We start from the raw sequence: 16,647 nt of genomic DNA, 5'->3' as shown, positions 1-16,647 counted from the left end.
AAAAAACCTAATTTAAATACTATACAGGAAAAATTAAAAGATACTTTATATCCTTATTCCTCTCAATAAAATACTTAAATTATTTATCGATCAATGTCGCTGTATGAGGGCTTGTTTTTGTGGTACGAATTGTATTTTTCAATAATGCTATTTAGTTTACCATATAATGCACTGAGAAACTTTTAAAACTTTGAAAACAAAACTACATTCCGCCATCCTTTAGTGCCTCTTGTTTCTATGGCGCACAAACTGCAGCAAAAATAACATGATAACTTTATTCTATGGGTCAGTACGATTACTACGATACCAAACATATATAGTTTATATAGTTATATATATATTTTTTGCTGTACTACTTTTTAATAGACATTTAATTATTTTCTGCCTCCATCTTCTGCGCACAATAACTTTATTTGTCTGTTGCCGTACTTGTGTGAGCACTCAATTTTTGCCAGACATCCTGCAGTTTACGTTGGTACCATTTCGGAATATATACGACTTTTTAAACGCTTTTTATTGCATTTTTTCTGGGCGACAGGGTGACTGAAAAAGCGCATTTCTGGCGTTCTTTTTTTTTTTTCGGACGACGTTCACTGCGTGGTGTAAATAATGCACTACTTTGATAGATCAGACTTTTCTGGACGCGGCGATACCAAATAACTATTTTTGTTTTATGATATAGTTTTTTTTTATTATAGATATGGCAAAAAAGGGGGTGATTTAAACGTTATTACTTTTTTTTTTTATAATTAGTAAAACTTTATTGATCTGATTTTAACTTTTATTTTTAGTTCCCCACAGGGGACCACAACTGGTGATGCTTTGATCGCTCCTGCATTATGATGTAATGCTATGGCATTACATCATACTGCGATTTACAGGCAGTCTATCAAGCCACTCTACGGGGATAGCTTGATAGGCAGTCTGCCGAGACTGCCCTGGGGCCTTTCAGGAGGACCCTGGCTGCAATGACACCCCCATGGCTCCCAGCGGTCTCTCTGTGGGAGGGCTGTACGAGCATTTAAAGGGTTAGTAGTCGCGATCGGCCACATGGCTGATTGCAGCTATTGCCTGCAGGTGTCAGCTGTAATAAGCAGCTAACACCCATACTGTATGAAGAGAGATCGCAGGGCATCCTCTCTTTATACATACTTTGACACTACATGACGTAAATGTACGTGATATAGCGGGAAGCGGTTAAGAGGTTAAATGAAAGATCATTGTTTCATTGAGAAGTATTTATATAACAGGATACAGTAATACCTCTACTAGCATTGAAATAGTCCGATTTCGAATAAGGCCGATTTTTTAGCCAAAATTTTATCTCTAGTAACTTTGGTTGCCTCTAATAACACCGGCGTGTGCCAGCCTACATGAGCTTGCTGCTGAACCCACATGATCTCCTGCTCTGCGTCTCCTCCTCCTAATGCAACCCACCCATCTCCATCGTCAGCAACGTGTAATACACTAGGGCAGTACAGTACAATCGCACTCCAATGTAACAGCACAGAGAACACAGTGATAACGCGGAGGACAGATAATGATGTCACCTGCAGTCCTATGTACCACTACAGAGAACACAGTGATAACGCTGAGGACAGATGATGTAGTAGATGTGACCTGCAGTGCTATGCAATAGCGCAGAGAACACAGGGATAACACTGAGGGCAGATGATGTAGTGTAGTACAGCAGATGTCACCTACAGTCCTATGTAACAGCACAGAGAACACAGTGATAACACTGAGGACAGATAATGATGTCACCTATGGTCCTATGTAACAACACAGAGAACACAGTGATAACGCTGAGAACAGATGATGTAGTAAATGTGACCTGCAGTCCTATGTAACAGCACAGAGAACACAGCGATAACACCGAGGGCAGATGATGTACTGTAGTACAGCAGATGTCACCTGCAGTCCTATGTAACAGCACAGATAACACAGTGATGGCACTGAGGACAGATAATGATGTCACCTACAAGTCCTATAAAACACCACAGAGAACACAGTGATAACGGTAAGGACAGATGTAGTGGATGTGACCTGCAGTCCTATGTAACACCACAGATAACATGTTCAAAAACATGTTAAATGTTCATTTATTTTTTACAATAGTCTTTTATATTCATATTTGTTTTTGGTATTAAAGACCATATTTATTCTCCATTAAATGTGTTTTGTTGTGTTTTCTGGAATATCTAGAACAAATGTATTTGATTTACATTGATTCCAATGGAAATAATTACCTTGAGTAGCAGCGGTTTCAGGTAAAGCCAATTGCTTTCAAACAGATTACCGTTAGTAGAGGTTTTACTGTATATAAAAAAATTAAGTGTGTCATAAGTGCAGAATACAAAGCAATACCCTGGTGAGCAAGTCATTTATGACCAAAGTGTCACCTGCTGGAGTAAGACCAAATGAACAGATGAGAATACATAGCTCACCTAGGCTACATTGGACAAGATATAAAAGTAAAAAAATGATGATACAGAGTGTTAACTAGGAACGTTCACAGACTCGAGACCCAGTGCTGGATTAGCCTAAGGCCGCCTGCACAGGGGCGATCCAAATTCCGAATGCGGGAGCCCGCAGTGGAATCTGGCTCTGACCACAGCTGGCGGCCCTGCGTACCTTTACTTTCTGTATTGCGGATAACCGCAGATGTTTGCTGTCGATCATGCGCAGTACAGATTTCTTTTTTAATATTTGTTCTTCCTGTGCCGCCGCAAGACAATATCAAATGCGGATGGGCTGTGGGTCAAAAGGCTTCCATTGTCTTCAATGGAAGTGGTCCGTGCAGAGTCTGCACAAGAATAGAACATGCTGTAATTTTAAATCTGCTGGCGGAAATCTATTCATGTGAGCGGACATGCGAATGCTTAATTTTTCACAATTTTTGGGTGGGGAATACCGCGGATTGTCTGTGTAGGTGACGTTTACGGATTCCGCAATTGAAATTCGGTCGTGTGCAGGTGGCCTTAGAAAAGAGGTGATAACTGCAAGGCTTAATAGTGGCAATTAAAAGGGTTTTCTGGGCAAATACTATTGATGACCTATCCTTAGCATAGGTTATCAATAGTTGATCCTCAGGAATCAGCTGATCATCAAGCCTGCTGTCAGCGCAGTGCGGCTGGACGTCGTCATTTGGGTCAGAGCAGGAAGTCTCAGAGGCAGCTTCACTCCCTTTGAAATCAATGAGAGTAAAGCCGCCTATTACACATTCATCTCCATCCCCAGTGCAGAGCAGGAACTGTAATAGGCAGTTTCAAATATTAGGCTTCTTTCACATGAGCACATAAATGTCAAAGTTTTTACGCCTGGCCGATATACGCGACCATCTGAGCCATTGGTTTCCAATGCATCCGTTCACGTGGGCGAATATACAGCGTGTAAAAACGTTGAACCGTGAACATTGGAATAAACGCAACCGAAATACGCTCCAACGCATGTACGTTGGGCAAAAAGATAGTTCTGGAACTACCTTTTGGCCAATATATGCCGGCGGGTCCCATAGACTACTATGGGAGCAGGGGAAAAAAAGAAGGAGGCATTTTTGCAGCAGCCAATGCTGCAAAAAGCTTAAAGGTGCCTCTATGTAGTGTAAGGGATTAGCGTTTCGGATAGGTAGCAGCGTGGGCATCCGCGGCCAGAGACAGGGACACCGGGCAATAACGTTCTTTAGTCCTGGCTTTGCGTGGGTTTATTGCAGCATAAACAAAACAAAACATAAATAAGCACCTGCTCGTCTGAGCACTCACTATACATCGCTCGGTCCTCACTACTCACTTGTCAAAACAGATGCTTGCTGTGCACAGCCAGTCAGCTCTTAGACCTGTAGAGGTCTCACCACCTCTACCAGGTGGTTGTGAGGTTAGGGGCTTCTCCCTGCAAACCTCTGGTAGCTCAGCCACACACTGGGCTAGCCGGGCTTCTTGCTCCACTGAGCCCTCTCTCTGGCTCTCAGCCAGACACTCTCTGTCAAGACCTGCAGGCCCAGGTTTTTATGAGGCCTGTTACCAGCCTCACCTGGTACATGGCAGTGGCCATCCCACCCTTCGCTTTGACCACTCCAGGAAAAGCCGGCCCGGACTATGCGGCTTGGAGCCACTTACATGCTACACCGTGTTAGTAATCTAGTGTTACTGACACACAAATGCTAGCTTCCTCCACCGAGCCCAGGCCGCTCGGTGGTACGTATCTGTCGAGGTGTTCCCTAAAGCCACATATGAGCACTCTAGGCGAAACATGTCTGCCCTCCAGCACTTTGCCAGTAATTGTCTCTCACAGTAGGCATTAGAAGACATTCAGAGGATTTAAGCTGAGCGAGGGTTTTCCGAGGTGCAACGCATTTTTTCGCTGAAAAACCACACTCACAGTCATGTTAATGGATGAGAAAACGCTAATTACCCTAATGGAAAAAAGTCCTTTCACACGATTTTACGGCGCCAGTGACAAAATGTAAAAACGCCTATGCTCCTGTAAAAGAGCTTTTATGGTGACCTACAACCCTACTACACCTGCACAGGCAGCAAACCAGACAATCAGCTGATCACCGGGGAGCCCGAGCAGTAAATTCCCAGCAATCAACTATTTATGGTCTATCCTGAGGATAGGTCATTAATTGTATTTACCAAGAAAAACCCATTAAAGTTCATTGTTTATGTAAATATATTCTCTTGCTTTCTCCAATAGGTATCATACTTGTCAAAACGGGTCCGACCTCCATTTACAAGCTGATCCATCAGTTCTGCTTCAATAAATGGAAAGCCAAGGGAAGACACTAACATGCAAGAAATGTTTTACGATCGTCATTGCACAATTCTGCCTTGCAATCATTTTATTTTCATACTACGATTATGCAAACCTCTCGATGTTCATTAATAAATTGGCATACACAAATATCAATCAAGAACCAGCTAAGTTGATCCTTGTTTGGGGCTGGCCATTTGGTAATAAATTTCCACTTAATGACTGCCCGCCGCCATACACTGATATTTCTGGATGCATTTACACAGATAACAAAACATTGTATTCTTCTGCAGACGCAGTTGTTTTCCATCACAGAGATGTATGCTATTCCAGAAAACAGTTACCTCAGGCTCCAAGACCACCAAATCAGTATTGGGTGTGGTTCAACTTGGAGTCTCCATCCCATAGCCCAAACTTGTATCTTATGGATAATCTCATCAACCTCACAATGTCTTACAGAGCGGACTCAGATATTTTCTCACCTTATGGTTGGCTAGAACCCAATCAGCAAGAAGATAACTTCACCATACCTCCAAAGACCAAGCTGGTGGCCTGGGCAGTCAGTAACTGGAACCCAAGTTCCAAAAGAGTGCGCTATTATCAGGAGCTAAAGAAATATCTATCTGTAGACATATATGGAAGGCAGCATTTACCTCTTCCGGGAGATGACAATGGAAAAACACTGTCCAAGTACAAGTTTTACTTTTCTTTTGAAAACTCAATTCATGAAGACTATATAACAGAGAAACTCTGGTTGAATGCATTAACATACGGGTGTGTACCAGTTGTACTGGGTCCTTCTCGTAAAAGCTATGAGCGGTTTATTCCAAAAGACTCTTTTATACATGTTGATGACTTCTCGACGGCTGAAGAGCTCGCTAAATATATCTTAAAGTTGGACAAAGATGAGGATGCTTACCAACAGTATTTTACATGGAGGTCCAGGCTTCATCCCATTGGAAATACTAATTGGCAGACTCATTACTGCCGAGTATGTAAGGCACTAAAAGAAGCTCCTATGCACAAAACTATTTCAAAACTTGGAGAATGGTACAAATAATTTTAGGAGTTGTTTGATACTTTTTATTTTATTTCGAAGTGAAGTGAAATGGAAAAAACCCTCAATTCCGCCATCTTTAGGGGAGTGGGGTCTGGTTTTCGCGGCATACATGTTACAGCAAAAATAACATGATAACTTTATTCTGAGGGACTGTACGATTATGATGATACCAAAAATTATATAGTTTTACTTTTACTGTTTTGCTTTCAAACAGTAAAATATGTTTACAAAAAAATTAAATTATTTTCTGCCGCCATCTTCTGACAGCCATAACGTTTGTATTTTTCTGTTGATATAGTTATAGGGCACGTTTATTTTTCTATTATCCCATTTTGGAGTTCATGTAATTTTTCGATCACTTATTATTACACCTTTTCTTTTTCTCGACCAAAAAATGCAATTCTGGCATAATTTTTTTCCTGATGACGTTCACCATGTGGGATAAATATGTGTCATTGATTGGCTGCACTGGTCAGGTGACAGTGTGTGATGTCATCCTGCACAACAAACACCAGGAGATCAGTGCGGCCATAGTGCTGGATCGCAGAGGCTGAGGACAGGTAAGTACTGTGTCTTTTGGTATTTTAGCACCATAGTACCTGTACAGGGAATGGTGTCCGGTAAGTGGACAACCCCTTTAAAAGTTGTAACCTTTACAGTATATTGTAGCATAGCAGACACATTACGATACTATATAATAGAATAGATATGGATGATGTATCTGTTCTGTACTTATAAGAGTATTAGAAGTCATTAAGTTCTCTGACCATCTCAAAGCACAATTATAGTGCATTATGCGTTATAAAACATACCTCAACTGCTGCAGAACCTCTTTCTGGATCCAGACCAAAAACCGCAGTAGAAATCCACGGATTATGACATGATTTTTGATGCAGAATTTGTTGTGGAAAATGTCACGGTGAATTACGCTGTATGAACATTCCGTTACAGTACAAGCCATGGGGGCGCGCTTCTAAGATAGCTCATTCATTTATAATGCATATTAGCAGCGTGGATTTCACCTCGAATGAGGAGGTGAAATCCACACCAAATCCGCAACAAAGTACACATTAAATGTAAATTCACCAAAATTACTGGAGCGTAGTTGTGCCTGAACTAGGGGAATCTCTTCCCCTTCATCGGCTTTTCAAACTCCTTGCCAGAGCGCAAGAGTTTGAAAATTACCGCGGTAGGTTAGGTGCCGTCTGATCTTTCCCGCATGTAGGGCAGGTCTGATACAAGGGCGGTACAAATCACGTCCGGGAAAAGAGGTGGTGAAAACGAAACCATTGAAATCAGATAGAGATCAGTGGTTTCGTCTTGTCCCATCATACGGCTGTGATTATCATGGCCGTAGAAGGGGACAAAACCGTGCCTGTCTGACTCTGCCCTAAAAAAGAGAGGGGAACACTACATATCAGTCAGTGGCGGGCACAGGAAAATGAATATCCTGCACAAGCCATATGTAACAGACTTCTTCTACAGATGGAGGTAGCTTCTATCTATGTAGCACAATCAAACAGGACTTGTCATGTCCTCACATCAGTGGGGCCGGCAGCATGAATTAGCAGCCGCAGCCCTGCTGAATCCAACAATGTCTCTTTTTTCCCTCTACTCCGTCCTGTTCTTCCGTAGAGGCTGTTCTTAGTTTCATTTCCCAAAGATATACCTGAACTGTCAGGTATCGGGTGGGCAGTCCCCACTAAGGCCTTATTCACATGATCGTAAATATGCAGCTATTGTAGCCGCATTAAAATATCGGCACTATGTGAAGCATTGGGTTTCCAATATATCCATTCAGATGAGCGATTTTTAATCCCGTAAAAAAAATTGTGCCGGCAAAAATAGCAAATCAGCGACTGCAAATCACGACCAATTTTATGCACAGCGTCAAAAGGTAGGTCTTGCCCTATCTTTTGCTAAGATATGCTGGATGCTCTTATTTTTGGGTACATGCATACTAGAGGGAGAGAGAGAGAGAGATAGAGATATATACTATTTACTGCTTTGTCACCATTCTAAAATAAAAAGTATTATATGTAAAATATTGTTTGCATTATTTTAGTTTTGTTTTACTTTGTTAAGGCCTTTTTAGATGGCATGACTGTCATGCAAATGATGCCCGACACTTGTCCCCACACATACTAGCTCCCATGCTGCTGCCCGGGAGCTAGTATCCTTAGCTCTCAGCGGGGAGGCTGCAGGAGATTTCTCTCCATGCTCTTCCCCGCCCCTCTCCATTGACATTACACAGTGGCAGTTAAATACTGAACAGCCGCTAGTTACACTGATCGATCAGCGATCAGCTCATCGTCTATCGTTTATGCAGCATAAATGATGGACAATGAGCTGATTGCTCATCGTTTAGTGTAAATAGCGACCGTTCAGTATTGAACTGTCACTGTGTTATGTCAAGGGAGAAAAGCATGGAGCGAGAGGAGAGAAGTCCCCTGCAGCTGCCCCACCCCCCTGCTGGCCGCTCTGTGAGCGAGCCAGCGATACTAGCTCCCGTGCAGGAGCATGAGAGCGAGGACACACAGGGACTAGTGTCGGGCATCGTTTGCCCGATATTCATCCAGTGTAAACCCACCTTTATAGATACGTTTTCTTTCACAAGTTTTTTATTGAAAGTTTTACAAAGTTTACAAATAATTGATGCAAAGTGAAAGGTTGAGAAATATGGGTTGTGTGGCACTATGAAGGCATGGTTGTGTGAAATGCAAGCTCTCATACAAAATTGTGCAAAAATATAGATAAAGAAGTTACACAAAACTCTCAAGAGAAGTGAAACTCTTTTATAAGTTGTCGTATCAAAACTTAATGTCATTATTATAACTACAAAGTATTAATCACAATGCTCACAAAAAAGAGAACAAATAAAAGGGGCAACATTCCAAAGATAAACACGCAATAGCAGATAGAGAAGACAGACAAGGTAAACTGGGGAAGGGTAACGTCTCACACCCACTGGCAATACGACTTCCCTGTGATGCAAGAGTGAGTGAAAACGCATGATAATGAAACCAATGATTTTCAATGGTTTAATTCTCATTAGCGATGTTTTAAGAGTAACCTCTCATCGGAAAGAAGAATGTGCAATATCGTCCATTGTTTCTAATAGGGCCGGCAGCAGCGGCAGCCCCATTAAACACATAGGGAGTATATTGCGCACCCCTGATACAACTGTGACTGCTATGGCAGGGGATTCCTACATCACTGCGGGGAGGTAACTGCTGAACCACTCGCCATAATCTTTGAAAATTCTTAAAGAACAGGAGAAGTCCCAGAAAATTGGAAAAGGGCAAATTTTGTCCCTATCTTCAAAAAAGGGGAGAAGGTGGACTCAGGGAACTACAGACCTGTGCGCTTGACTTCTATAGTGTGAAAGATCTTTTTACAAATTTAAATAGCATGTATGCAAGTACTTGGATGAGTATGAAGTAATTAACCAGAGCCAGCATGGGTCTGTAAGAAACAATTCATACTAGAAAAATCTAATTTTCTTCAGTGACAGAATCACTGACTGCGTTAATCACAAGGCTCTGTCCTGGGCTCAATGTTGTTCAATGTTTTTATAAATGATCTAGAGGGGGAAATGTAGGGGAAACTGATCAATTTTGCTGATGACACACAGCTAGCAGAGATGGATAAAACCCCATTTACACGGAATGAATATCGGGCAAATGATGCCAAACACTCATTCCCGCACATACTCGCTCCCGTGCTGTCACACAGGAGTGAGTATCACTGGCTGTCTGACAGAGTGGCCAGCAGATGGGTGGAGGAGATTTCACTCCTCGCTCTCCCCCCTCTCCATTCACTTAGCACAGCGGCTGTTCAGTACTGAACAGCTGCTATTTGCACTGAACGATCATCGTTCAGGATCATCATTCATCGTTTAAGCTGCATAAAATCCCGAACGATGATCGTTCAGTGTAAATAGCAGCCATTTAATACTGCATGGCCGCTCTTAAAGTGAATGGAGAGGGTCGAGGAGTGAAATCTTCTCCAGCCGCCCTGCTGGAAGCCAACGATACATGCTCCTGTGCAACAGCACAGGAGTAAGTACATGCAGGGATGAGTATGGCATCGTTTGCTCAACAGTCGTCCCGTGTAAATGGGGGTTAAAACTGAAAAAGAGAGCAATAGGATTCAAAAAGATATGGACATATTTTAACAGTGGGCAGCAACTAATAGAATGGTATTTAACAAGGAGAAATGCAAGTACTACATCTGGGCAAGAAAAATTTAAAAAACCCACACATACAGAATGGGAGAAATTAAGCTAAAAATCACTCGTGAAAAAGACTTGGGTATACTAATAGATCCCAGACTGAACATGAGTCAACAGTGTGATGCAGCAGCAAAAAAGGAAAACACAATTCTGGGATATACTAAGAGAAGCATAGAGTTTAGATCACGTGAGTAAATTATTCCCCAATACTCTTCCTTAGACAGACCTCATTTGGAATACTATGTCCAGTTCTGGGCACCCCAATTTAAAAAAGACATTGACAAACTGGATCAAGTTCAAAGAAGAACTACCAGGATGGTGAGCGGTCTGAAAACAATGTCCTATGGGGAACTGTTAGGGATCTCAGAATGTTATCTTGCAAAAAAGAAGGCTGAGAGGAGACTTAATAGTAGGTTCTCACACTGCAGAGGGATCAGCCCTATTCTCATTTGTACAAGACTAGAAGCAATGGGATGAAACTGAAAGGGAGGAGATACAAATTAGATATTAGAAAAAACTTTGACAGTGAGGGTGATCAATGAGGGGGAACAGGTTGCCATGGGAGGTGGTGAGTTCTCCTTCAATGGAAGTCTTCAAACAAAGGCTGGACAGACATCTGTCTGGGATGGTTTAGTGAATCCTGCACTGAGCGGGGGATTAGACCCGATAACCCTGGAGGTCCCTTCTGACTCAACAATTCAACGATTCTATGAGAATCATGGAACCAGATAAAAAATTAGCATAGTGTACATGGATTACTGAATCTTATAATAGACAGAAGAAAACCCAAGGTATTTTTCCAGCGTGGGTAGAGTTTTGTGTGGAGTGCAGGGAGAACTTTTAATTGCTTTTAAAATAACTGAAAAAGAAATAGATAGAATATCTGATGAACAATCAATTTGTGAAGTTTCAGTATAACCAGTTAGGGAACAATAACTGATAAAAATAATTAGTCAAATAGGAGAGTTACTCAACATACCCCATGATGAGAGGATTCCTTTAATTGATTCCTAAGCCACAAACTAATCAATTCAAGGAAGGGGAAAGATATCAACAGCTACATTATAGTCTCGATAGAATAGAGATATTCCTGACAGATTAATTTCTGCTCATGCAGACTGATGTGACAAATCAACACCAGAACTGATGAGCATAGCCAGTTCAAGATAGAGAACTATTCATAGAGTACAAAAGAAGAAGGTTCAGAAAGTAATGCCATCAATGAGTCAATACATGCACGAAAGAGAGAGTTTAAAAAAGGAAGAAAATGAGATTTTAGCAATGTGAAGTGCTTCCATTATAAAGGTCCATTCACACAGGACAATCTGTTGGGCAACTGATGCCTGAGAGGTCTTCTCAGCCATAACCATTCCTGTGCCTTTACACAGGAACGAGCATCGCTCAGTGAATGGAGATGGAGCGGGCAGGGAGTCATCCGACCCGCCAACCTCTGAATGACTGCTTGTGTACATGGGCCGATCTGTCATTTAGTTTTCTGCATGCAGAAACTGAATGACGAATAAGAAGCAAACAAATTCTCGTTTGTTGATCAGTCAGGTCGTGTATTGATACTGAATGATTAAGGTTCAGATTCTCGCTGGATCTTGGGAATCCAAATGATTACACTGGGGAACATAATTTTTGGTGACTAAGATGTTAGATGTTGGGAGTATTTTGGGGACATAGATTCTGAAAATGACTTTAGTTTTTCTCCATCAGGTCTTCTTATCAATATATGACATATGTCCATATAAATATATACTTGCACACATATTGTATTATACATGTAATGAATATATGACATATGTCCATATAAATGTATACTTGCACACATATTGTATTATACATGTAATGAATATATGACATATGTCCATATAAATGTATACTTGCATACATATTGTATTATACATGTAATGAATATATGACATATGTCCATATAAATGTATACTTGCATACATATTGTATTATATATGTAATGACTGCCAATTAAAAGTTGAAGGTACAAAGATAAATCCCAAGAAGCCTAGAACACAAATAAACTAAAAGTTTCTTCATCAAGACAGGTTGATGAAACTTAATTTTTGTGATTTCCTGTGATGAGATGTTCCTGGAAATTCATGCTGATTTTCTAACAGCAGTCTGCAATCATATGTGTATCCCATCATCCGCAGTACTGTTCTTCTATAGTCCTTATTTTCTGATCAAATCGTTCACCCCGTTCATCACTTACATCACCCAGACAATCTGGAAATCCATCCAAAATGACTGCAGGTGATGTCATTTGATGTTCATGTTACAACCAATTGTTCAAAAACAGTAGTGATATTAGGGACCCATGTACGAGTTAATAGATCTTTTGCTCAAACAACCCTCTCCCACCCCACCACAACAAAGAAAGGGGGTTGCGGCTGTAGGATGGTCCTGGTTTCCCATTCCCACCCCCCTCCCTTTTTGTTTTTCTTCTTCTTTCTCTTCTTTCCCCTGTCCTCCTGTGTCTTCCGCACCCCCTGCTTATCCACGCCCATCCTTCCTCCCCTCCCCCCTCCACTTCTTCCATCCACCAACCCTCTTCAGGTTCATGCGGACCAACAGTCAACTACTAGAATGTAGGAATTCCAGGGTCAACATTCCTGTTGGAGCATGGGTTCTAAAATTCGCTTAACCTTTACAAAGACATAACCCATATCCTGTTCCTACCTGTTGTGGTTGATAGAGACAAGTTTTTGAAAATATGTAAATCTATACATCACTGTTGTATTTGACAATGTTACATTTTAATTATATTCTTGAAAGACAATTAAATAAAGAATAAAAACAATCAAAAAGAAGTGAACATATTCTGCACAAGTTCACAATAGTTTACAGCCTTATGGTTTCCAAGGAAATGCTTTACAACCATACAAAACAATGACTGGACATGCACTTTAAATCTTGTAAACGCTGGTCTTTAATGAGATCCCAGGTTTGTGGTCCATTGCATTTACCTTCTCCATCGCATTTAGCTTCTCCATGTTCATTGCAGGGAATTTTCTACATTTGTAGAGCTCCTAGAACTAAATGGATGGTATTTTGGGGATCAGCGGCACAAAAATGCCCAGAATAAGGTCTAAAATTCCAGGCACCATGAAATTTTTTTTCCATTCTCTAGTGTTATCGGCCCAGTGGACCACATTAAAATAGATTTTTGGGATCTGAAAAAGAAAATACAGAAGAGTAATTAACGGGGAGGGCTTCCAGTATTACTAGTTATCTCTGAGAGAAGGGATGACATCGTTTTCCATTTGACCATCTCTGAAATGCCTTATCATACACTTGAGTGTCTGGTGGATACTGGAACTTCGCGCAGTGTTCTCGAGAGATTAGAGGCCTCAAATGTAACAACTACTGGATTAATTGATGTTTTAGGATTAGGGATTAACCAATTACTATAAGGGAAACTGAGCAAACTCCTGTAACTATAGGTCCAATTGATACATCTTTCATTTATCATCAGTGATTCTGTTCCTTGCAACTTGCTGGGAAGAGATGCACTGATGAAATTAAAAGCTAACATTCGGCATACAGAGGAAGGACCTACTGTGATTGTGTCATTGGAATCAGAAGATTGTAATACTTTGGAGAGTCTGATTTTCCTGAAGGTAGTCAATAAGCCTCTTGGACATGACATTGCTCCAAAACTTGTCCTTCAGGATGTCTGAACTAAAGAGGGTGATCCGGTGGGCCTGATTAACCAAGCAGAACTAGTGGTTACCAAGCTCAAACTTGGAACTAAGCTACACAGGGTTCCTCAGCATCCTTTTAGTCCTGCATCCCGCGTCCTGTGTAAATGCATGCAGAAAACTGGACGATGAGCCGTTCAGTGCAAACAGCAGTTGTTTACTTTTGCTTACTCTGAATGGAAGCGGGCGGGAGGAGAATGATCCCCGGCCTGCTCCGCCTCCACGCTGGCAGTGCTCTGATCGATGCCAGTGATACTCGCTCCTTTGTAACAGGCATAGGTAAGAAGCATAAGCCAGTGCTGATTGCACCTTCTATATGCAAGTTTAACGCCTCCTCCAATAAGGGTGTGATTTAGACATGGAACACAGAGATCGGCAATTTGGAACGTTTGGTCACTCCCTCCTGGCATTAAAAGGTTGTCTATTCACGAGTCCCTTGCTTACTGCCCAGTATGCTTTCCCTGCATTAGTAGCGTGTTGGGGTTTTTTTTTTTGCGTTTTAATCATGGATTCTACATGCTTAGCCTTTACATGGTCCCTGTCTGCAGAGGGTGACATAGCACAGCTTTATAGTAGATCCTATGTAGACTCTAGCTACTTAGTGAATGCACACATATGTCAAAATAGCATGAGACAATTTATGTCTATTGCGTTAAGCTGTTCATGTGAGCCTTCATCTTAAGGCCTTAGTCAGACGGGCGTTTTTTGCCGCGATTTGCGCATGCGCATGCGTCCGGCGATTTTATAAAACCATTGCTTTGCAATGGTATCGGACACATGAGCGCTTTTTATGCGCTTGTCCGATAAATTATAGAACAGAAATCGCAGATCGCACCTATCTGCAATCTGCGATTCCTGTTCTCTTCTCTATATGCGCTCAATGGGGCCGGCGGCAGCAGCGCCGACCCCATTGAGAACATATAGAAGACAAATCCTTCTTCTCTGCCACAGCTGTAACAGCTGCGGCAGAGATGAACGATGTTTGCCCATTGAATTCAATGGAGCCGGCAATACAGCCGACTCCATTGAAAGCAATGGGCTGCCGGCGTGCGCGGGATGAATTGTCAGGAAGGGCTTAAATATATAAGCCCTTCCCTGCAATTCATCCAGAAATGTGTTAAAATAATATATATATATATATATATATATATATATATATATATATATATATATATATATACACACTCACCTGCTCCCGGCAGCCGGAGTTCCGTGCGGCCGGCCTGCAGTGGGTGTGAAGGGGGTGTGAGTCAGACCTGCCCCCTGATTGGCTCAGTGCTTGTTGCTCGAGTCGAACTTTCCGCGATGCTCGAGGATTCGTTTCGAGTAACGAACCCCATTGAAGTCAATGGGCGACTCGAGCATTTTTGTATATCGGCGATGCTCGCTAAGGTTTTCATTTGTGAAAATCTGCAAAACCAAGAAAGTGATGGAAACGACACAGAAACAGATAGGGCAGGCGAGGGGCAACATGCTGGGCTGCATTTCAGGTTCCCAGGTCCCACTATTCAGCCACAATAGCGACAAGAGTGGGCCCCCCCTACCAATTTTTACTTCGGACAAACCCTCATTAGCAAGGCACACCTTAGCTAAGCACCACACTACCTCCAACTAAGCACAAGCACTGCCTGCGGGACACACCCCTGCCTCTTCTCCTGGGTTACATGCTGCCCAACCCCCCCGCACGACCCTGCATCCACAGGGCACACCAAAGTGTCCCTGCGCAGCCTTCAGCTGCCCTCATGCCACACGCTGGCCTCATAGCCACACCACTCTCATGTCTATTTATAAGTGCGTCAGCCATGAGGAGGAACCGGAGGCAAACACTGCAGAGGGTTGGCTGGGCCAGGCAGCGACCCTCTTTAAAAGGGGCGGGGCGATAGCCCACAATACTGTACAGAAGCAATGAGACATCCAATCCTGTGCCACCTCCGTCAGGAGCTGCAAACGTGGGCATAGCAATAAGGAATCCATGTGCCACACAGTATTCATTCTGTCAAGGTGTCGCATAGCTCAATCCACACTGCAAGGGGAAAGCCGTCAGCGCTCTGCCTTCTACCCAAGTCAGTCAGTGTCTTTGTGCCAGACAGGTCAAACACCGCGATGGGAACTAAGTTTGCACCAACAGCATAGGTGGGTCCTAGGAAGCCCAATACATGAACAAAAAAATTGATCTGAGCGGCCAAACATGGCAGACTTGCACCGCGCCCACGACATAGGCCTCGGCCCACAGATTCAGCAATCCTAGGCAGGAAGCGGACTTTCACTGCACCCAGGACATAGGCCTCTGCACAAAGCCTCAGCAATCGCGGGCCTACAGCGGACTCCTATGCTAGCGTAGCTGTGCACGTCTCATTAGCGCTGTATCGCTCCTGTAGTTTGTCCCAATGCAGTGCCACGGATAGTAGAGCTAACATCAGATTAAATACAGGTGGGCTTCGTCCCACACTGCATGCCCAGTCTGGCCGGGGTTTTTTATAAATAGTCACAGGCAGGTACAACTCCGCAATGGGAATTCCGTGTGCACCCACAGCATGGGTGGCTCCCTGGAACCCACCGGCGGTACATTAATATATCCCATTGCAGTGCCCTGGACAGCAGAGCTAACGTCAGATTAAATTCAGGTGGGCTTCGGCCCACACTGCATGCCCCAGTCAGACTGGGGTTTTTTATAAGTAGACACAGGCAGGTACAACTCCCTATTGTGAAGTCCGTGTGGACCGACAACATGGGAGGGTCCCAGGAAGCCACTGGCGGTACATAAATAAATCCCATTGCATTGCCTAGCACAGCTGAGGTAACGTCAGATTAAATGCAGGTGGGCTTCGGCCCACACTGCATGCCCCAACCTGACCGGGGTTTTTAATACATATACACAGGCA

General features: G+C 42.7%; 1 protein-coding gene across 1 annotated transcript in view; it reads left to right on the top strand.

Annotated features, from left to right (window-relative positions):
• LOC136582155 (4-galactosyl-N-acetylglucosaminide 3-alpha-L-fucosyltransferase FUT6-like) overlaps positions 1-7,857 on the top strand; it is a 40,851-nt gene extending 32,994 nt beyond the window's left edge. Inside the window, exon 2 of the mRNA XM_066582980.1 lies at positions 4,696-7,857. Coding sequence (XP_066439077.1) covers positions 4,763-5,812 — 1,050 coding nt within the window. The 5' untranslated portion in view covers positions 4,696-4,762 and the 3' untranslated portion in view covers positions 5,813-7,857. The remainder of the gene's footprint in view (positions 1-4,695) is intronic.
• The last annotated feature ends 8,790 nt before the right edge of the window (positions 7,858-16,647 follow it).

This window comes from Eleutherodactylus coqui, chromosome 11, assembly GCF_035609145.1.
Source record: "Eleutherodactylus coqui strain aEleCoq1 chromosome 11, aEleCoq1.hap1, whole genome shotgun sequence".
Lineage (NCBI taxonomy): Eukaryota > Metazoa > Chordata > Amphibia > Anura > Eleutherodactylidae > Eleutherodactylus > Eleutherodactylus coqui.
This window is presented reverse-complemented; position numbering and strand designations above follow the sequence as displayed.